Source organism: Dreissena polymorpha, chromosome 1 (genome assembly GCF_020536995.1).
Source record: "Dreissena polymorpha isolate Duluth1 chromosome 1, UMN_Dpol_1.0, whole genome shotgun sequence".
In the NCBI taxonomy this organism is placed as follows: domain Eukaryota; kingdom Metazoa; phylum Mollusca; class Bivalvia; order Myida; family Dreissenidae; genus Dreissena; species Dreissena polymorpha.
The window spans coordinates 52766569-52789840 of NC_068355.1; the positions used below are offsets into that span (position 1 = coordinate 52766569).

Consider the following 23272-nt stretch of genomic DNA (forward strand, 5'->3'; position numbering starts at 1 on the left):
AACATTTTTAGAACATTTCTAGAACAAAATAAGTTCAAGAAATTTCTTAAAATGTTCTAAACTGTAGTTCTAGAACACATTTAGAACTCTTTAAGAACCAGTAAGTTCTACAAACATTCTAATGGGGAATAAGAACACATATAGAACAGGTCTAGAACCAAAGTCCACAATTGTCCTACAATTGTTCTATATATTTAAAATAAACTAGTTCAGACAATGATAATTTGACTTCTTTCAAATTATATTTCAAAACAATTTTCACATTGAAACTTTGCTTGCTGTGGTGTCTGCAAGATATTGCTGTCATATCAATAGATGTATATCATACACAAACAGAGGACTTATGTTAAGGAGGAGTGTTTGTTGATAGGTCTGGGATACTTTGTCTTATTTCTAATCCTAAAACAATATGTGGGTACTCACTAGAAACAACGTGAGTATCCAAACATAAGCTTTTATGGAGAACTGGAGAAAATTATCCCTGAAATACCAAAAAGTACTTCTCCTTTAAGTCCTTACAAAATCTTCTGCTACACACATACATATACATGTATATAACTGACTATAATTTGTCACCAAATTACACATTATTATTTTTTTTTTTACTGTATCTGTTCGGAATTCTGCATACTTAGTGTCTTCTGAATTTGCATGTAATCTTGTGTCAATTAAAACACTAGGACTTCACAGAGTTCCTCAACATTCACTATCACAAGAATCTCAGAGAACTAAACTGGAATTAGGTAACTAACTACAGGAGCTTCTGGTAACTGTAATGGGTGGATTTCATCCATCTTTTTCATAACATTATTCAGATATTTGTGTAGTTTTTCTACATTAAATCTGTCTCCAATAGTGTGTAGAACGTGGCACTGGAAGTGTTTCATCATCAAAATACAGTTTCTTCACACGCTTCAGTGGACCTGGAAAAAAGACATATGAATGTATATTTTGAAACAAATATAAACTCTTTAACTCATTAACAGGTTTATAATTACAGAAACTTAATTCACAAGCAAATGATTGTGGTTTACAAAAATCAACATGTTCAAACAAAATTAAATTCTGTACATTATCAGGTTGTTTTGCTCCCAAGTAGTTTCCTTTCCCCTAGTTGTTTTGCCTCCCAAGTAGTTACCACGGCCATTCTACCACATGTGTGAGCCACACTACCAAGTGTGAAACTACTTCTGGAAGGCAACATAATTCGGACAAAATAACACTTGTTTTTTCATTTTATGTAAACAAAGTGTTTTCTTCTGTAATGATGTTTTAGAAATATGCTTTTCTTAAAAGTTCAGTAATTTACCTTATTCAGTCAGGCATTCCAGAATACATGGGTGTTAAGGTGACCAATGCCATTTTACTCTTGCATGTTATTAATGTTAATTTCACACATTTTTAGATTATTTAATGTTTTGCCAAGTCTCATCTTCTTGTAGTCATCGATAGATTAAAGTCTCACAATAAACTATTCCCGGGCCTCAAGAAGTTATTTTAGTGAGCATCACAGGTCTATAACCCAGCCTGATGTTGCGTGCAATGATACTTTCAATGTAAACATTGAGCATTGTTAAATACTGAAATCACTTGCCTAACTTGCAGTGTAATCTTCAAAAAAATAAGCATTGGTGTTTATGTGGTTTAAAAAAATGATAACCAGTTATAAAACAGAAAAAAAATGCGTCCATTTGCCTTATACTCGCCCTTCAGCAAATGGACCATTTATTAATTGTAATAACGAATCTCGCAGACGACAAATGGTTTTCTTTAGTGATGAAAGATGGAATTTCACATTTTAAAGAATTAACGGATTTAAAAGTTACGTATTCCATGCAAAATTAAATTCGATCATTACATTTAAACACTGGTTGCGTCATCCCTATACATCGTAAACACTGGCCTTCTTACGAAAAATTCAAAATGAATCACAAATTCCCTGAAGTCTTTAGCGTTTTCATACTTTAAATTAAGAATTCATAAATCCAACGTGTAATTAAGCATTCCATTGCACAATATCCGATCAGTTATGGTATTTTTTGCCATGAAAATATATCGCATCAGACGACATAGTCATCATTTGCCGCCATTCTGTCAAACCAATTTGGTATGATCTCCGCATGCGCAATGGCCTAGTTTTGATATTTTCTGTACACTATGGAAGCATGATTGTGTATCAAACCTGTTATGCATTTTTTTTCTCGCATACCGGTACTTTTTTATTACATTGTTGTAATTGTCCACTATTATTAGTAATCATATTTTTTTTTATTTGTAGTGAACAAAAACTGCACTAGAAAACCACATTTAATTTCAATGGTTTTGCAAACTGATTTTAAAAATATTTTTCTGGAATGTTTTTTGTCAATAATTGGACACCATATATCTACATTTTTGCCTAAACGAGGTCATTATACAAAGTGCGCAAGATTACCGGACACTGTGGTAGTTTTAAAATGAGGTGAGTCATGTTTGTTTTGAAATCAAATCGGACAGTTCTACACTGCATTAATCAGATATTTTTGTGTTAATAAGCACATGAACTTATAATTTTCATAATTAATTTAGATATTATGTTGCCAATTTATAAAAGAACATGTTTTTAAGCCAATTGACCCTTAAGGTTCATGTAAAGTGTAAAAAGGCGTATTCTTCACATAGAAATACTTCAATAAATATTATGGCAATAAATTCAATTTATAAGTCAATAGCCCCGTAAACACTTGTAGAACATATAAGAAAATGCTAATAAAAAAAGATATGATGCAAAATGTTGCTTTTGAAGAAATATACAGCGCATGCATGAAATTATCAAAATAACAAACGGAGTTAAATTGAACAAATTCCTTTGGTCAAAATATTGTATACACTTAATGTTAGGTACTACAAATGAAAAGTCCACACAACACACACCAACAATCCTAAAATAAGGAAAAGAAAAACATAAAAAAAATGTCAAAAGTTAACACAATAATTGGGAACTACTTTAAGTATGGTGGACTTACCAGTGAACCTTCATTTTCAAAATTACTTATTTTCTCGCAATACAGTACTCATTATAGTCACAAAATGACACAATTACAAAAAATAAAATATATTACCAAAAGGGAAAACACTTTGATTGTTCATTTGAAATATATAGGACTCGGAAAGACAACTAATTGGCTACCTTAAAACAAATTACAACATGTTTATGTCACATCTCGAACTCCATACACGTTAATTAAACATGTGGGGCATAAAACATCCGGTTTCAAGGAAGTCGACATAACAATATTTCAATTAACGATCTAGGCATAATATTTGTGGGATCGGAAAAATGAATTATACAAATGTTGGGCACACGCACATATTAAACCAACTGAACACTTACATTTCTATAAAAACCTTGTCATCGATGAAAAAGTGCATTTGTTATTGTCTTGTCATGTTTACTTGTTCAGGAAGCCATTATTTGCCGGAAGTATTATGAAAAATATTTCGTTTCAAAATCGATCATTGATAAATTACTCACGATCCGTTTGTTCTAAAATTTGTATAATTTGTTTATGAGGTAATTTCAAGTTATGTTATAAAGTAAATATTTAATATAAGCAATATTTAACAAATTCGCAAATACGAATCAATACACATTTCTGATCAAGATGGACGACCGATGAAATTAAATCGGGAGGAGAGTCAATTATATCAAGATTCTTTTCAAATAGTGCGTTTCAAGTAAGTGTCATTGTTATGGAGATATTATGAAAATGATATATTTTCATTAATTTTATTTTATAAGATCATAACTCTTATTGATCGCATGCTATGCGCGCAGAAAGTTAGTATTTTTCCAAAATCTATAAATAGCGACTCATGGCATTGACATGTTCATTTTGAAATACGCATAGTGTCTTTGTGGGGCTGTATTGACGCAATTCAATGCTCGGAGTACCTTACATATAACTTGCGTATACTGTTGGTGTTTTTATTTGGTGCATTTGTGTTTTTTTAATGAAATTGAGAATTTGCCATACCTTGCAATATTTTTTATAATAATTACATTATTACTACCATTTGTGAGTGTTTTTTTTAATTGTGTACATATATGGAATAAAAATGTGATTATTGCAACCATATGTAAATTTCATTAACTTATTTTGGGTATAACTGATCATTTTTATATTTTAAAATTTCATCTATATGGGGTCATTTTGGGACTTTACATGAACCTTAACTGCGCAAGATTACCGGACAGCATCGTTAGAACTCTCTGTCTGGTTGATTATTCTTTATCACATATCAAGCACTGGTACTTACCATTTTCCGATACGTGAAGATGGTTTTCCTTTCGATGTGTCATTTGACTTAACATGAAGATATGAATTTAGTAAGGAGGGATTAATTTTAAGTTGAAAAATTAAATTCCAAAGCTTATTTCAGCATCGCATCATACGGGTCTCTGAAAATCTACCCAGCCTAACCCAAAATGTAAGAGATAGTTTCATTGGCCAAAATTCACAAAACAGAGCATACTGGTTTTTTACTTTATTTACGTAGACTGTCAGCGGAGCAGCATTAACGAAAAACAGTCGGGTGCATATAAGCGCGCTTTTTTTAAATGGCAGACGTTATTTTCTTGTTCAATCGCGTTATGAGCTTTATCGAACCACAAAATGTAGTCGCACCCAAAATAGATGTTGCTCACTACCAGGAGGGAGATCGCATCAAAGCCACTTACCAAAAACAAACATACGATGCGGTGATCAGTGAAATCCATCGTAAGTAAATTCGTTTGATAGCCAAACTTTTTGGTACCAATCTAAAAGGTTCTTGAATGGGGTGAACACTTTTTTATGACTGAAAGCGTTAAGCCCGCCTCGTCACTAATGTTAATAAATTCCTGCCGGAGAATACCGCAAAATGATCTTTCAGTTCGCTCAAGGTTACATTACACTAAATCATTGTGTATCCCTCCGTGGTCCATTCGAAAGTAGTGCCTATTTCTAAAGAGTTCCTTTTCTCTTCTTGAATATAAGCCATTTAACAATGTGAGACATGTCTTTTGTGGTTATTTGTAATATCCTGTATGTGTCTGGAGTACTTTGATGCCTTGGATTGGAAGCTAACTTAAAAGATGAACTTTTGAGGGTGTGTTTTCTATTGTGTGGGGCTTTTGTCGAAATTAGGATTCCGAAACACGTTTTTCTACGGTGGGTTCATTCGACAGCGATTTACTTTCTTAGAAGTTGCGAGACGGTATGTTTTTGATTGCAATTATTGGAAGATGACAGATCCATCTTTAAAATGATACCAGGTTCGGAAAAATTGATACGTCGGAAAGGCAAGAAAAATGCTGTGAAAGTTGTCAGTTTTATAATGGGACCCTATGGGAATCGGAATTAGTGTAATATAACCTTTAAAAAGCACATTTACAGCAATGTCAAGGTCACATGGATTCGTCTGCAAGCGAGACAAGTAGAAAATGAATTTTAATGAATGTTTTGATGATTTGGGTGCTAAAATAGATGAGAGATGTCAATATTTTGGTCCAAATGGATGTTTTAGGTGGTTTTGGACTGTTCCGGATGGGTGGGGGACCTGGTATGGACAAGTGAGGGTAACATTTCCAACAAATCTTAAATGTAAATATTATTATGTCCATAGATTGAAGTTTCAGGTGGAGAGCAAGATGAAAAATATGCCAAATTACATGCATGCAACACATTTATGCCATTTTTCTCTTTGTTTGTAGGCCTGACCGTTTGTCCTTGAGCCGTAGATGGTCAACAATCCGCTAGCTGTCTTGCTGTGACTGGTGCACTGGACATGATTTCAATGTGAGTCATCATACTGATTGTTTAATTAACACATGAATTTCAGTTTGTTCGTTAAAGTACTAACTTAGCTGTGTATTTTCAGTGGACGTAGTGGTGCGGTGCAGGTGGTAGACTAGGTATTTCCATATATACACTATGTTTACAGAATTGCGGCCAGTGGAGCAACATAGCTGATGAGTTAATAGCACTAGTTCTTCAGACAAATAACTTTATTTTCAACCTATAAAGCATATTTAGCTGTAGGTGGGGCCATTTAGCTGTAAGATCTGGCTTTTGTTCTGTTAAGCCCTTAGAGTAATGAATTTCAGAGTGAAGACCATAGCGCCTTTTCCTAGGCAAGTATCGGGCAGCTGTATGTCTTTTCAGAAATGCACATGTCTTCTTAAGCATGTCATTGTGTTTGCTTTTAATAAGATAGGCAATAAACTCATAACCTTTAGACAAATGAGCATCTGTAAATTCAGATTTCACTATTTCAGAGTCAGCCAGACCATGATTGAGCTTAAGGATTGTGCTGCGGATGCAGCCTGTGCAGTTCCGGGAGAAAGTCACTGTCTTGGGCAATGCGGTCTGGTATCAGGTAAGCACTATTGAAAGCCTCACACTTTTGGGGGGTCTGAAGCCTTGTGCTGTCAATGCGATCTGGTTCAAGTACAATCAGAATGCATTCTCAAAGCAGTACTTCATCAGATATGGTTATCTCAAGCTTACAGTTCGCGGGCAGATATGACTTCGATTTGTTCTTGCTAGCAGAACCCCTACAGGCCAAACTATGCGTTAAGCACTATTTTCCACAGCAACCCTTGCAGACAGAAAAACAATACTTAAAATTACTTCTGGCGTTTAATTTCTAATTTCCTTTATATCTCTTTTGTATGTTTGTTTGCCCTTTTTAACTCTGACATGCCATCTTGCTCACATTGATGGAGCATACCTGTTTTTGTTTAGAGCCAAGTCCCCAGCTGCTCGAGTTTGCCGTGTCAATAATGAGAAAGCCATGGCATGATGTCTCCTCTATGTGTTTCCTTATCTCAGTGTTGAACATAATTGCCAGTTTCAGGGGCCTAAACATTTTATTTTATTAAAGGTCTGGATGATCCTTGCCTGACTGCGGGTTTGTGTAGACCTCAATACGACTCTGTGTCCTGAACAGAGGCCGCAGTGGTGCAGCGCTTGTGGACGATCCATCAACATCCTGAAAGGTCAACACTACACCAAGCTGGGAAAATTGATCCTGATAGTCATCCCCAGGTAGTGGAATGAATGTACACTGAACTACAGAGGAATCACACCCAAATGACTTTCCTGCCACGACATTAGTGTGGCCACTCGCGTAGGAATTCCTTAGCAAACATGCTCTTTTGCATGGTGACTGTGGGCATTTTTGCAAAACTTACGCTTTCAACACTGGATTTTAAAGAGAATACTTGATAAAATGTCGCTAACAGGACTTATTTATATGAGAGAGACTATCTGGATGCGCATTAAGTGTCACTTTGTGTCGTAAGCTGTTGAAGGAGCGATTTGCGCCTTTTTAAGTGTTAATTTTGGGTAGCCGGCTTGTATCGGCTTGAAAGCTGCAAATTATGCCTCTCATCATAATAGCATTAATTTTTGTAATTGCAATGTGTATGTTTAGATTCTAAGTGAAGCTTTTAATAATAATTTTCTTAAAAAACATGATTTTATATGCCTTCAGTGAGTTTTTTATGGAAAAAAGTGCTTAAAATTAAAAAAAAGTCTCCTATTTCATCAAGAAAAGTACACTGATTCACAATCAATACATTTATTTGGGCCTTTTGCTGATATATTGGTGAATTTCGCATGCAATGATACCAGTTTTTGCCATTAAAGTTACGCGTAACAATAATTGGAGACACAAAGTCAGCTGTCGTCACTTAGACTAAAAATCATGCATTCCGACTTGACTGCGGCCAATTTAGTCACCGCTTTAAATGGCCATTTTAAGGCCTTTACCCCCATCCGAATGCACTGAAATTGCATATTCATTGTGGAAATAGTTGAAATCTCATGTGGAGAAAGTTTGAAAAAGATAGGACAAAGTTGAGTTCCCTTAAAGGTTACATTACACTAAATCATTGTGTATCCCTCCGTGGTCCATTCGAAAGTAGTGCCTATTTCTAAAGAGTTCCTTTTCTCTTCTTGAATATAAGCCATTTAACAATGTGAGACATGTCTTTTGTGGTTATTTGTAATATCCTGTATGTGTCTGGAGTACTTTGATGCCTTGGATTGGAAGCTAACTTAAAAGATGAACTTTTGAGGGTGTGTTTTCTATTGTGTGGGGCTTTTGTCGAAATTAGGATTCCGAAACACGTTTTTCTACGGTGGGTTCATTCGACAGCGATTTACTTTCTTAGAAGTTGCGAGACGGTATGTTTTTGATTGCAATTATTGGAAGATGACAGATCCATCTTTAAAATGATACCAGGTTCGGAAAAATTGATACGTCGGAAAGGCAAGAAAAATGCTGTGAAAGTTGTCAGTTTTATAATGGGACCCTATGGGAATCGGAATTAGTGTAATATAACCTTTAAAAAGCACATTTACAGCAATGTCAAGGTCACATGGATTCGTCTGCAAGCGAGACAAGTAGAAAATGAATTTTAATGAATGTTTTGATGATTTGGGTGCTAAAATAGATGAGAGATGTCAATATTTTGGTCCAAATGGATGTTTTAGGTGGTTTTGGACTGTTCCGGATGGGTGGGGGACCTGGTATGGACAAGTGAGGGTAACATTTCCAACAAATCTTAAATGTAAATATTATTATGTCCATAGATTGAAGTTTCAGGTGGAGAGCAAGATGAAAAATATGCCAAATTACATGCATGCAACACATTTATGCCATTTTTCTCTTTGTTTGTAGGCCTGACCGTTTGTCCTTGAGCCGTAGATGGTCAACAATCCGCTAGCTGTCTTGCTGTGACTGGTGCACTGGACATGATTTCAATGTGAGTCATCATACTGATTGTTTAATTAACACATGAATTTCAGTTTGTTCGTTAAAGTACTAACTTAGCTGTGTATTTTCAGTGGACGTAGTGGTGCGGTGCAGGTGGTAGACTAGGTATTTCCATATATACACTATGTTTACAGAATTGCGGCCAGTGGAGCAACATAGCTGATGAGTTAATAGCACTAGTTCTTCAGACAAATAACTTTATTTTCAACCTATAAAGCATATTTAGCTGTAGGTGGGGCCATTTAGCTGTAAGATCTGGCTTTTGTTCTGTTAAGCCCTTAGAGTAATGAATTTCAGAGTGAAGACCATAGCGCCTTTTCCTAGGCAAGTATCGGGCAGCTGTATGTCTTTTCAGAAATGCACATGTCTTCTTAAGCATGTCATTGTGTTTGCTTTTAATAAGATAGGCAATAAACTCATAACCTTTAGACAAATGAGCATCTGTAAATTCAGATTTCACTATTTCAGAGTCAGCCAGACCATGATTGAGCTTAAGGATTGTGCTGCGGATGCAGCCTGTGCAGTTCCGGGAGAAAGTCACTGTCTTGGGCAATGCGGTCTGGTATCAGGTAAGCACTATTGAAAGCCTCACACTTTTGGGGGGTCTGAAGCCTTGTGCTGTCAATGCGATCTGGTTCAAGTACAATCAGAATGCATTCTCAAAGCAGTACTTCATCAGATATGGTTATCTCAAGCTTACAGTTCGCGGGCAGATATGACTTCGATTTGTTCTTGCTAGCAGAACCCCTACAGGCCAAACTATGCGTTAAGCACTATTTTCCACAGCAACCCTTGCAGACAGAAAAACAATACTTAAAATTACTTCTGGCGTTTAATTTCTAATTTCCTTTATATCTCTTTTGTATGTTTGTTTGCCCTTTTTAACTCTGACATGCCATCTTGCTCACATTGATGGAGCATACCTGTTTTTGTTTAGAGCCAAGTCCCCAGCTGCTCGAGTTTGCCGTGTCAATAATGAGAAAGCCATGGCATGATGTCTCCTCTATGTGTTTCCTTATCTCAGTGTTGAACATAATTGCCAGTTTCAGGGGCCTAAACATTTTATTTTATTAAAGGTCTGGATGATCCTTGCCTGACTGCGGGTTTGTGTAGACCTCAATACGACTCTGTGTCCTGAACAGAGGCCGCAGTGGTGCAGCGCTTGTGGACGATCCATCAACATCCTGAAAGGTCAACACTACACCAAGCTGGGAAAATTGATCCTGATAGTCATCCCCAGGTAGTGGAATGAATGTACACTGAACTACAGAGGAATCACACCCAAATGACTTTCCTGCCACGACATTAGTGTGGCCACTCGCGTAGGAATTCCTTAGCAAACATGCTCTTTTGCATGGTGACTGTGGGCATTTTTGCAAAACTTACGCTTTCAACACTGGATTTTAAAGAGAATACTTGATAAAATGTCGCTAACAGGACTTATTTATATGAGAGAGACTATCTGGATGCGCATTAAGTGTCACTTTGTGTCGTAAGCTGTTGAAGGAGCGATTTGCGCCTTTTTAAGTGTTAATTTTGGGTAGCCGGCTTGTATCGGCTTGAAAGCTGCAAATTATGCCTCTCATCATAATAGCATTAATTTTTGTAATTGCAATGTGTATGTTTAGATTCTAAGTGAAGCTTTTAATAATAATTTTCTTAAAAAACATGATTTTATATGCCTTCAGTGAGTTTTTTATGGAAAAAAGTGCTTAAAATTAAAAAAAAGTCTCCTATTTCATCAAGAAAAGTACACTGATTCACAATCAATACATTTATTTGGGCCTTTTGCTGATATATTGGTGAATTTCGCATGCAATGATACCAGTTTTTGCCATTAAAGTTACGCGTAACAATAATTGGAGACACAAAGTCAGCTGTCGTCACTTAGACTAAAAATCATGCATTCCGACTTGACTGCGGCCAATTTAGTCACCGCTTTAAATGGCCATTTTAAGGCCTTTACCCCCATCCGAATGCACTGAAATTGCATATTCATTGTGGAAATAGTTGAAATCTCATGTGGAGAAAGTTTGAAAAAGATAGGACAAAGTTGAGTTCCCTTAAAGGTTACATTACACTAAATCATTGTGTATCCCTCCGTGGTCCATTCGAAAGTAGTGCCTATTTCTAAAGAGTTCCTTTTCTCTTCTTGAATATAAGCCATTTAACAATGTGAGACATGTCTTTTGTGGTTATTTGTAATATCCTGTATGTGTCTGGAGTACTTTGATGCCTTGGATTGGAAGCTAACTTAAAAGATGAACTTTTGAGGGTGTGTTTTCTATTGTGTGGGGCTTTTGTCGAAATTAGGATTCCGAAACACGTTTTTCTACGGTGGGTTCATTCGACAGCGATTTACTTTCTTAGAAGTTGCGAGACGGTATGTTTTTGATTGCAATTATTGGAAGATGACAGATCCATCTTTAAAATGATACCAGGTTCGGAAAAATTGATACGTCGGAAAGGCAAGAAAAATGCTGTGAAAGTTGTCAGTTTTATAATGGGACCCTATGGGAATCGGAATTAGTGTAATATAACCTTTAAAAAGCACATTTACAGCAATGTCAAGGTCACATGGATTCGTCTGCAAGCGAGACAAGTAGAAAATGAATTTTAATGAATGTTTTGATGATTTGGGTGCTAAAATAGATGAGAGATGTCAATATTTTGGTCCAAATGGATGTTTTAGGTGGTTTTGGACTGTTCCGGATGGGTGGGGGACCTGGTATGGACAAGTGAGGGTAACATTTCCAACAAATCTTAAATGTAAATATTATTATGTCCATAGATTGAAGTTTCAGGTGGAGAGCAAGATGAAAAATATGCCAAATTACATGCATGCAACACATTTATGCCATTTTTCTCTTTGTTTGTAGGCCTGACCGTTTGTCCTTGAGCCGTAGATGGTCAACAATCCGCTAGCTGTCTTGCTGTGACTGGTGCACTGGACATGATTTCAATGTGAGTCATCATACTGATTGTTTAATTAACACATGAATTTCAGTTTGTTCGTTAAAGTACTAACTTAGCTGTGTATTTTCAGTGGACGTAGTGGTGCGGTGCAGGTGGTAGACTAGGTATTTCCATATATACACTATGTTTACAGAATTGCGGCCAGTGGAGCAACATAGCTGATGAGTTAATAGCACTAGTTCTTCAGACAAATAACTTTATTTTCAACCTATAAAGCATATTTAGCTGTAGGTGGGGCCATTTAGCTGTAAGATCTGGCTTTTGTTCTGTTAAGCCCTTAGAGTAATGAATTTCAGAGTGAAGACCATAGCGCCTTTTCCTAGGCAAGTATCGGGCAGCTGTATGTCTTTTCAGAAATGCACATGTCTTCTTAAGCATGTCATTGTGTTTGCTTTTAATAAGATAGGCAATAAACTCATAACCTTTAGACAAATGAGCATCTGTAAATTCAGATTTCACTATTTCAGAGTCAGCCAGACCATGATTGAGCTTAAGGATTGTGCTGCGGATGCAGCCTGTGCAGTTCCGGGAGAAAGTCACTGTCTTGGGCAATGCGGTCTGGTATCAGGTAAGCACTATTGAAAGCCTCACACTTTTGGGGGGTCTGAAGCCTTGTGCTGTCAATGCGATCTGGTTCAAGTACAATCAGAATGCATTCTCAAAGCAGTACTTCATCAGATATGGTTATCTCAAGCTTACAGTTCGCGGGCAGATATGACTTCGATTTGTTCTTGCTAGCAGAACCCCTACAGGCCAAACTATGCGTTAAGCACTATTTTCCACAGCAACCCTTGCAGACAGAAAAACAATACTTAAAATTACTTCTGGCGTTTAATTTCTAATTTCCTTTATATCTCTTTTGTATGTTTGTTTGCCCTTTTTAACTCTGACATGCCATCTTGCTCACATTGATGGAGCATACCTGTTTTTGTTTAGAGCCAAGTCCCCAGCTGCTCGAGTTTGCCGTGTCAATAATGAGAAAGCCATGGCATGATGTCTCCTCTATGTGTTTCCTTATCTCAGTGTTGAACATAATTGCCAGTTTCAGGGGCCTAAACATTTTATTTTATTAAAGGTCTGGATGATCCTTGCCTGACTGCGGGTTTGTGTAGACCTCAATACGACTCTGTGTCCTGAACAGAGGCCGCAGTGGTGCAGCGCTTGTGGACGATCCATCAACATCCTGAAAGGTCAACACTACACCAAGCTGGGAAAATTGATCCTGATAGTCATCCCCAGGTAGTGGAATGAATGTACACTGAACTACAGAGGAATCACACCCAAATGACTTTCCTGCCACGACATTAGTGTGGCCACTCGCGTAGGAATTCCTTAGCAAACATGCTCTTTTGCATGGTGACTGTGGGCATTTTTGCAAAACTTACGCTTTCAACACTGGATTTTAAAGAGAATACTTGATAAAATGTCGCTAACAGGACTTATTTATATGAGAGAGACTATCTGGATGCGCATTAAGTGTCACTTTGTGTCGTAAGCTGTTGAAGGAGCGATTTGCGCCTTTTTAAGTGTTAATTTTGGGTAGCCGGCTTGTATCGGCTTGAAAGCTGCAAATTATGCCTCTCATCATAATAGCATTAATTTTTGTAATTGCAATGTGTATGTTTAGATTCTAAGTGAAGCTTTTAATAATAATTTTCTTAAAAAACATGATTTTATATGCCTTCAGTGAGTTTTTTATGGAAAAAAGTGCTTAAAATTAAAAAAAAGTCTCCTATTTCATCAAGAAAAGTACACTGATTCACAATCAATACATTTATTTGGGCCTTTTGCTGATATATTGGTGAATTTCGCATGCAATGATACCAGTTTTTGCCATTAAAGTTACGCGTAACAATAATTGGAGACACAAAGTCAGCTGTCGTCACTTAGACTAAAAATCATGCATTCCGACTTGACTGCGGCCAATTTAGTCACCGCTTTAAATGGCCATTTTAAGGCCTTTACCCCCATCCGAATGCACTGAAATTGCATATTCATTGTGGAAATAGTTGAAATCTCATGTGGAGAAAGTTTGAAAAAGATAGGACAAAGTTGAGTTCCCTTAAAGGTTACATTACACTAAATCATTGTGTATCCCTCCGTGGTCCATTCGAAAGTAGTGCCTATTTCTAAAGAGTTCCTTTTCTCTTCTTGAATATAAGCCATTTAACAATGTGAGACATGTCTTTTGTGGTTATTTGTAATATCCTGTATGTGTCTGGAGTACTTTGATGCCTTGGATTGGAAGCTAACTTAAAAGATGAACTTTTGAGGGTGTGTTTTCTATTGTGTGGGGCTTTTGTCGAAATTAGGATTCCGAAACACGTTTTTCTACGGTGGGTTCATTCGACAGCGATTTACTTTCTTAGAAGTTGCGAGACGGTATGTTTTTGATTGCAATTATTGGAAGATGACAGATCCATCTTTAAAATGATACCAGGTTCGGAAAAATTGATACGTCGGAAAGGCAAGAAAAATGCTGTGAAAGTTGTCAGTTTTATAATGGGACCCTATGGGAATCGGAATTAGTGTAATATAACCTCAACGCGGACCTATTTGACGAGGCGGTGTCTCGGTTAACAATGTCCCCTAAAAAATGTCCATATTTCAATCGCCGTAGAGCAAGTATATTTCACTTACTGTTTATAACACTGTGTATTGATAAAAAACACAAAGTATTGAAATAAATCAATATTAAAGTTAAGGGGTCTTCCTGATCATTGTTAAACAATTTGTTGTAAATAGTACAGGTTCGGGCAATCATATTTTCGGATAACGAAAAATAATCTTGTAAATAAATATATTATCATAATAATAATATTAAAATTTGTATATACTGTTGATTACAGATAACGAGGTTTCTCTTAAAGCAAGCAAAGCGACCGCCTAAGCATGCTTTCGAGGCAACTTAAGATAGGAAAAAAACTCAAGGTAGGTATTATTTTCAAGGCATGTTCACAGTTTAGTGACAGGCGGGCAGTCCAAAATTACAGGCTTTAATATTTATGAATGTGAGTTGGACACTTAAATGAGACTCAAGAAATTCAATTTGCCTCCATTGAATAAGTGTTATTTTAAGTATTTTTTTATCAGTTGGTCAACACTGCCTATAGATATGATTTTTCCCCTGTTAAAAATGAAACGAGAACACATTGTTCACAATTATCCAATTTCACACTCACTCACTAGCCACGGGTGAGTGAATTTATTTGAAAAAAAAATCTGATGAACAAACTTTCGATAACATTAGCTAATTGTTTGTATGAGTAACTACTCAGACTAGCCAGAATTTCCAAATGTGAAATTTGATGGACTAAAACAAAGTATTCATGATCGCATGACACAATGCTCAAGTTTGGTTTTCAACACATTTCATAAATGATTTTAGAGTTCAGTGATCAAAAAAACCAACAGAGCCTCGTGATAAGTTGCCTGTAAAGAGGAGCATGATCCCATCAAATGCCTCCGAAGAGATTGACCTGACGAACAATGCTGCAAAGCAAAATCTCAGTAGTATGTTGGTTGTCTAATACTTTTTATTTTAATCCCTTAGAAATATATAAAATCCAGTATTTAATGCGTTCAAATCATAAAAACCTGCAACAGTGTCTTGAATATATTGCGTTCGTATTTAAGTTGGTGCTGAATGTCAAATTGTGTTATCCATCACCAGTTTACTTACAAGGTTTGCTGTATTGAAGCATTCTCAATTTGAAAATACTAATGTTGTGATCAAATGTGTAATAATTTGTTTGAATACTTTGATAATAAGTACACTCAATATTGACTAAATAAAAAGACGTCTATATTTGTAATACTGTCCAGCTGGATCATTTAGACTTCTTGTTTAGTTTAAGATGTGACTACATTTGTTATCTAAATGATTTCAGAGCAAAGTGCTCAAACACCTACACAGAGCCTCGTGACAAGTTGCTTGTACACAGAAGAGCCTGATCCCATCAGATGCCTCCGAAGAGATTGAAAAGAACTGTTTACGGACATTTTCAGAACTGTTTTAGAACATTTGTTCCAGACTTATTTGAAGCAACCCTTCGAAACTGTTCTAAACATTTCTAGAATTGTACTGGAACACACCGGCTAGAACTGTTCTGTAATCATACTGAAAATGTTCTAGAATTATTCTGGAACAGTTGTTGAACGTTAAATGAGAAAAATTTTCTAGAACAATTCTATAACAGTTCTGGAAATTTATTCAAGAAAAATTCTGGAATAGTTCTAGAACGATAGTTCAAGAATTGTTCTAGAACAGTTGTTGAACGTTAAATGAGAAAAATTTCTAGAACAATTCTATAACAGTTCTGGAAATTTATTCAAGAAAAATTCTGGAATAGTTCTAGAACGATAGTTCAAGAATTGTTCTAGAACAAACCTTCAGAACTGTTTCAGAACAAATTGTTCTAGAAATTATTCTCATTTAACGTTCAACAACTGTTCTAAATCGTTCTAGAGCATTTTAAGGATGATTCCAGAACACTTCTAGTCATTAGTTCCAGTACAATTCTAGAAATGTTATAGACCCTTTCAGTTATTCGCTTTTACTAGTGTTAGAGTTCTGTCCCTTAGCCGGATGTGACGTCAACGGGGGATAGAAATTCGCCAGAGAAAATAAAATTTTACTGTGTCGCTGAAGAAATCAACGTCTTTAGCACAATATATGCGTAAGTTGCACACATGTTTTATTTTTATTATTTTATTGACGCATATTAAAGCTATCGCTTGTTGTATATTTACTTTTAAGTACGATGAAGTGAGAAAAAATGCATTAAACATTCCGTTTTGTCAAGACACATTTCATGTTCGTACATATACCATTACACCTGGATTGGAACCTAAAAGTAAATATTGTATAAAAATGCCAAATTTTGAAAGCAACGCGTATTACGAGTTATTTTCAGAAAGTTTATATTTGTAATCATGATTTTATCATAGGAATGATATGATTTCGGGGCTTTTTTTATTCTTAAATAGAACTAGAAAGTAGAAGAATGTGAATGAAAACCAATCAGGAGAACGGGTCATTTAACTTTCATGTTTTTTACACCAAAATCTCTATATTTATAAACTTTCAAAACCGAAACTATCCTTTGTTTCTTTGAGTGTTTGACTGAAGTGTTGAAATAATATAAAAATCAGCTGCAAAAAAAGCATTATATGTGGGTTTTTTTCAGGAATCATCCCAAATGCTATGTTCAGAAACAGTGAAGTACCATGGCTGAACCAGATCCTGTAACAGAAAAGAAAGTACAACAGTACACGACTGTGATATTCATAAGGTTTGTTTTTTTGTTTAAAATGTGAATTCACTATAATAAATACTCCTAAGTTTATTATTAATATAATTATGCAAATACATACACATTGGTGGCATGAATATATCCGGACATAGTCATGTACCATAAATACACTCTAATAAATATTGACTCGGTACAGAGACCCAACATGAAAGCATACAAGTTCAGCTGTCAGGTTTTAAGCATTATTGCCACTTTAAAAAAAAAACATGTAACTTACACTACATTCAGTATCGATCATATTTATTTCAAACCATTTTCTAAAAAATAATATGATGGATTTTGTATGTTGTATAAGTGACATGATTTTTTTCTAAAGAAGCAATAATGCTTAAAACCTGCCTTTTTATTTTTGTAGCTGTATGCCAAGGATGTCCCTGGCGCTGTTTTACCGCAACTTCAACCAGAAAGATGCAAAGTTACAGAGTTGCGAATATGGTTGAAATGCCGGGGACAAGCTGTGAAATCGAATGAGACAAAAGCCGAACTTTGCTTGAGGTACTTATTTTATATCGCCTTTCAGGCCTTTTCCTGGTGTATCTACGGGTCAGTTAAACGGACCCATTCCCTAACTTAAATTGTAATTTGAAAAAATAATTCCCAATAAAAAAAGAAAGAAGAGGTTATGATTATTTTAACTCAATTATATGTAAATGACATCTAACGAAGTACATTACCATGAATAATATGATTTTTCATCTAATTTGAATGATTGTGAAGGGTTATTTTATATTAGTTTTCCCAAATCAGTTGATTTTTGGCACGAAAAATTCACAATCCTGCAATTGCTTTTTTCCCAAAATGGCCAGGAAAAGCCTGCTTTTTATATTAAAAACGCACATTCATGTTGTGAATTTTTTTCTATGTTTCTGTCAACCAGTCTGTTAAAAATAAGTTTTATCTGTTTAGTCAGCCTGACTCGACCACACAGCATATAGTACTTTACAATGTATATAACATGCATAGTGGCACACAGCTTTCTGCTTCAATTAAAATCCCTGACATAATAAGTTACATTACTCTCTTAAGTCTGCATTAGAAATTGGTTGCCACTAGTTAAATTGTCTTTATACATTTTTTGGTCACAAAGAAGGTAGGGGTGGCGTTTATTAGGTGGAAAACAAGTATCTGAAACAGACTCTGGAGTAGTGCTTTTTTTGTAACACCTTAAATCTTAATGTTCTGTTACAAAGTTTAAATCTTTACTTTTATATATTTTCCAGGGTAAAGAAATTCAGTGACAACCAGGATAACATCCTAATTGTGGATCCTTATCCAGACCAGCCATTTGCAGCTAAGCAGAAGTCATCCTGTATGAACTGTCAAGGACAATCAACAGTGTCAACAGCGGAAGAACATCTTAATTTGGAAGAATGCACATGGACCCAAAGCACCAGACCGATCTTCAAAGACTTTTCGTACATGAACATTCTGGAATGGACCAAAAGTTCTGGTAAAGGTTCAAAACTGGGTGTTGAAAAGCCTATTCAACGAGGCTATGTGTTTTTTCATGACGGTTATGTATTCGACACATGGACATCTGAACGTAACAGTTCAACAATTGTTAGATGCAAGTGTTTCCGCTCCATGAAAAACCGGTAATCAGAAATAAAGAGTATTGAAATAATCTAAATTATATTTGAAAGTATTCAATTTTGTGTTATTTTAGTGTCAGTATTTGTGAGATTCACCTCAAATCACATTTATTCATTCAATATAATCATAGGATCTCAGCTCATTTTGGTGCAATACCTGTATCTGAATGTTTGTAATTTTCAGATTGTGTTTCCTTAAATTAGTTTATGATTTCTAGCTTTCACATGTTGTCTTTCATCATTAATCTTACAATTAATGATACTTCATACTGTTTTGTGATGAACTAAGCTACTCAAATGTGCTTATCTTGCATTATTTCTGTTGTAATAAAGCTTATATCATTGATTACAAAGTGTTTTTACTCAAAGGATTACGCAAATCTGTAGCAGAGTCTTAGTGAAATAGTTGCTATGGTGTCTGCTAAGCAATCTGGAGCAACCAGTTTCGATCCCCATTGAGAATCAGTAATGGTTCTTCCCAGGAAACGAACTTAAGTACTGATTTGTCTCAATATCCATTGGACTTTCTTAGTTTTACCTAATATTTCCCCAAAAAAACTAAAATTTCTATTAACAAAATATTTATTCAGTAGTCATACAATCAAAACAAATTAACAAACATGATTAAAAAGATGTATATACAATTTTTATGTAAAGGCCACACACCTTATTTGGCATAGTAAATTTAAGTATGAGTGACATATTTATCTATGCCAATTAGAATATATCTGGTGGTTACAAGGTAGAAATCCATCTTTTTTGCACTTTACAACTTAAAAATAATCGCGTTTGTCGAAATGGATGTGTACGTCTGGAAATCCTACTTTCGGTTTTAAAAGCAGTACTGTTTGAAAAAAAATAACTTGCTATTAAACTAGGCTATAGATTTAATTTTATTATGCCAACTAGAATATATATGGTGGTAACAAGGTGGAAAGCCATCTTTTTTGCGCTTTAAAAAGTTAAAAATAATCGTGTTTAATATAGAAATCCTTCTTTCAGTTTTAAAAGCAGTTATTCCTGTTTGAAAAATAATAAATTACTTGCTAACTAGACTATAGATTTAATGAAAATTTTGAACACTTTCAAATTGCATCTATATGAACATGTACTTTATTTCAAGGTGTGTAGCTTTAAGTACTCTTTAAGCATTAATCTGTAACTAAATCAATGCTTATATCAAGATAATTATCAAAAACTTTATACAAAGCCAAAAAATGTACAAATATTACATGAACAGCCAATGGTTTTCATTAGCCTACATGTAGTATGATGTACACGAACAACAAATGTTCATATAAATGGTATGTATGTTAAACACCAGGACATGGTATAATTGGGTCTTGGAAAATAGTGAGCAATGAGCAAACTGTCCGAATTTGATTAATTATCCCAAACAGAGAAACCAGAATGACCTGATTAAATATGTGAAAACTTTTAATCTTGTTAATTGCACGTTCCACTTGAATTCGCTTCAACAGATGTGGTTTGTCCTTCCAGCAGTCGAATAGTGGTAGGGATGGCTCCTGGTTTTAGATACCTCCGCTTAGCAAATCCAGATTCATCAAGACAGTCACGTTCAAAATGTAGAAAACAGACAACCGTATTGTGACTTATCTGAAAGAAAAAAAAAGAATAAATAAATATGTGTGCTTTTTTTGAATCACATCAACACTATTTTTCTGACATGAAAATGTATAGTACTTTACATGTTTTATTTTTCTTTATACAAAATCATTTAAAGTTTTACTGAAACCACTAACAACTGACCTTAAAATGTCTGTCTTCATCTCTTCGTATTTTATTCAACCAAACAGCTTGAACTGGATCATCTTCAGCTGGAAATGCATGATAGCTGGGCTTTCCATGGCCTTCTAACAATCCTTAGCCAGTGGTGTGACATTTGGGCACACAGTAGATCCTGTTAGACTGAAATTTTATGAAGATCAACTAATAATATTAAAAAAATCAAGTGAAATAACAACTTTACCAATTATTTGGATCATTAAAATCAGTATAACAAAGTCCACAAACGTGGTTAACAAATAATAAGATGTGTTTTTATCCTATTGGTTAAGAATTTCATTTTATTTGTATTGATATATTAATTATATGTCTATAAATGTTTTATTCCCAAATGTTATTTAAACAAATCAATTGACTAAACAATTTAATTTACCTTCAACTTCTTCTCGAGTGATACAGTAATGTCTTGAATCTGTTTTCCATCCGGTTTTGAGTCGAATACTGGTGTTGCTGTGTAAAACTGGACAGCATAGTCGTGGTCATTAATCTGTTGAACAAAATTCTGTTTCAATAACATTCATGATAACTGATTCATTGTACTTTACACATTAATACACATTAGGCCGGGTATAGCTTAGTACAAGCTCTAATCAAACAAATAGCTTTTTAACAAACCATATGTTGCATTGGATGCCGTTGGCTTTCAATTAAAAAAAATGGGCAATTGGTACAAAAGCACGGTATGACTAAGACCAGTACGAGCGTCCTTTAGTTGCTTCAAAATATAAATGCCAACGAGTGGTCATACTTGGACGAATACGAAATGTCCTTAGATAAAACAGTCAATATTTCCACCTATTTAATCTATATCAACATTTCTGAACAGGATTTATTCAGTAAAAAATCCTTCGTTTGAACGTTTCGTCCTCGCGAAAACATATAAACAGACAAAAACAATACCGCTGCTTTATTCAGCATTATAAAACCGAATATCAAAATTGCATAAGAAAATAATAAATTATTAATAATAAGGTCAGTACAAAACCTTTTCGTTTCATATTTTAAGTCCATTTACAACCGTTGAAAACACACATTGTCAAACAGACATCTCTTTGTTTGCTTACAGTCGATAATCGGGTATCCCCGGATGACGTCATTCAGGGGAGGTAATTATAATCAGTTAATAACTGAAAGGGTGTATAGGTTACATTACACTAATCATCATTGTGTATCCCTCCGTGGTCCATTCGAAAGTAGTGCCTATTTCTAGAGTTCCTTTTCTCTTCTTGAATATAGGCCATTTAACAATGTGAGACATGTCTTTTGTGGTTATTTGTAATAATCCTGTATGTGTCTGGAGTACTTTGATGCCTTGGATTGGAAGCTAACTTAAAAGATGAACTTTGAGGTGTGTTTTCTATTGTGTGGGGCTTTTGTCGAAATTAGGATTCCGAAACACGTTTTTCTACGGTGGGTTCATTCGACAGCGATTTACTTTCTTAGAAGTTGCGAGACGGTATGTTTTTGATTGCAATTATTGGAAGATGACAGATCCATCTTTAAAATGATACCAGGTTCGGAAAATTGATACGTCGGAAAGGCAAAAAAAAATGCTGTGAAAGTTGTCAGTTTTAATGGGACCCTATGGGAAATCGGAATTAGTGTAATATAACCTTTATAAAGCACATAGTTACTGCAATGTCAAGGTCACATGGATTCGTCTGCAAGCGAGACAAGTAGAAAATGAATTTTAATGAATGTTTTGATGATTTGGGTGCTAAAATAGATGAGAGGTGTCAATATTTTGGTCTATTGGATGTTTTAGGTGGTTTTGGACTGTTCCGGATGGGTGGGGACCTGGTATGGACAAGTAAGGTAACATTTCCCAACAAATCTTAAATGTAAATATTATTATGTCCATAGATTGAAGTTTCAGGTGGAGAGCAAGATGAAAAAATATGCCAAAATTACATGCATGCAACCCATTTATGCCATTTTTCTCTTTGTTTGTAGGCCTGACCGTTTGTCCTTGAGCCGTAGATGGTCAACAATCCGCTAGCTGTCTTGCTCTGACTGGTGCACTGGACATGATTTCAATGTGAGTCATCATACTGATTGTTTAATTAACACATGAATTTCACAGTTTGTTCGTTAAAGTACTAACTTAGCTGTGTATTTTTACAGTGGACGTAGTGGTGCGTTGCAGGTGGTGTAGACTAGGTATTTCCATATATACACTATGTTTACAGAATTGCGGCCAGTGGAGCAACATAGCTGATGAGTTAATAGCACTAGTTCTTCAGACAAATAAACTTTATTTCAACCTATAAAGCATATTTAGCTGTAGGTGGGGCCAATTAGCTGTAAGATCTGGCTTTTGTTCTGTTAAGCCCTTAATATTGAATTTCAGAGTGAAGACCATAGCGCCTTTTCCTAGTCAAGTATCGGGCAGCTGTATGTCTTTTCAAAGAATGCACATGTCTTCTTAAGCATGTCATTGTGTTTGCTTTTAATAAGATAGGCAATAACTCATAACCTTAGAGACAAATGAGCATCTGTAAATTCAGATTTCACTATTTCAGAGTCAGCCGACCATGATTGAGCTTAAGGGTTGTGCTGCGGATGCAGCCCTGTGCAGTTCCGGGAAGAAAGTCCACTGTCTTGGGCAATGCGGTCTGTATCATGTAAGGCACTATTGAAAGAAAGCCTCACACTTTGGGGGGTCTGAAGCCTTGTGCTGTCAAAATGCGATCTGGTTAAAAGTACAATAAGAATGCATTCTCAAAGCAGTACTTCATCAGATGATGGTTATCTCTCAAGCTTACAGTTCGCGGGCAG

The 23272-nt window shown here is 35.5% G+C and overlaps 1 protein-coding gene and 3 long non-coding RNA genes across 6 annotated transcripts; 3 read left to right on the plus strand and 1 right to left on the minus strand.

Moving 5' to 3' along the window:
- Nucleotides 1-223: 223 nt before the first annotated feature.
- On the minus strand, nucleotides 224-4453 carry LOC127877073 (uncharacterized). Its single transcript, XR_008048246.1, has 2 exons — nucleotides 4300-4453; nucleotides 224-923 (listed from the first exon to the last, which is right to left on the minus strand). It is a non-coding gene; the product is annotated as an uncharacterized LOC127877073 (long non-coding RNA).
- A 464-nt stretch (nucleotides 4454-4917) lies between these two features.
- On the plus strand, nucleotides 4918-22532 carry LOC127880955 (uncharacterized). 3 transcript variants are annotated; one of them, XR_008049825.1, is made up of 10 exons: nucleotides 4918-5819; nucleotides 6299-6399; nucleotides 6907-7070; nucleotides 8710-8794; nucleotides 9274-9374; nucleotides 9882-10045; nucleotides 11685-11769; nucleotides 12249-12349; nucleotides 12857-13020; nucleotides 22448-22532. It is a non-coding gene; the product is annotated as an uncharacterized LOC127880955 (long non-coding RNA). The 3 variants fall into 3 exon arrangements; XR_008049828.1 differs by lacking the exons at nucleotides 11685-11769; nucleotides 22448-22532 and having other exon boundaries at nucleotides 12857-13452; XR_008049826.1 differs by lacking the exons at nucleotides 8710-8794; nucleotides 22448-22532 and having other exon boundaries at nucleotides 12857-13452.
- LOC127880967 (uncharacterized) lies at nucleotides 14354-16289 on the plus strand. The gene is made up of 4 exons (XR_008049831.1): nucleotides 14354-14406; nucleotides 14631-14712; nucleotides 15170-15294; nucleotides 15672-16289. It is a non-coding gene; the product is annotated as an uncharacterized LOC127880967 (long non-coding RNA).
- On the plus strand, nucleotides 16356-18969 carry LOC127880945 (uncharacterized). Its single transcript, XM_052428461.1, has 4 exons — nucleotides 16356-16460; nucleotides 16971-17061; nucleotides 17452-17591; nucleotides 18317-18969. Exons 2-4 carry the CDS (start codon nucleotides 17011-17013, stop codon nucleotides 18693-18695), a joined length of 570 nt encoding a protein of 189 aa, XP_052284421.1. The 5' UTR covers nucleotides 16356-16460; nucleotides 16971-17010; the 3' UTR covers nucleotides 18696-18969.
- Nucleotides 22533-23272: the final 740 nt, after the last annotated feature.

Excerpts from the sequence above, each read along its gene's own strand:
- LOC127880945 (XM_052428461.1), top strand. The coding sequence starts at position 17,011 with ATGGCTGAACCAGATCCTGTAACAGAAAAGAAAGTACAACAGTACACG. Across the intron at positions 17,062-17,451 it reads AAGTACAACAGTACACGACT|CTGTATGCCAAGGATGTCCC; the intron begins GTGATATTCATA and ends TTATTTTTGTAG. Across the intron at positions 17,592-18,316 it reads AAAGCCGAACTTTGCTTGAG|GGTAAAGAAATTCAGTGACA; the intron begins GTACTTATTTTA and ends TATATTTTCCAG.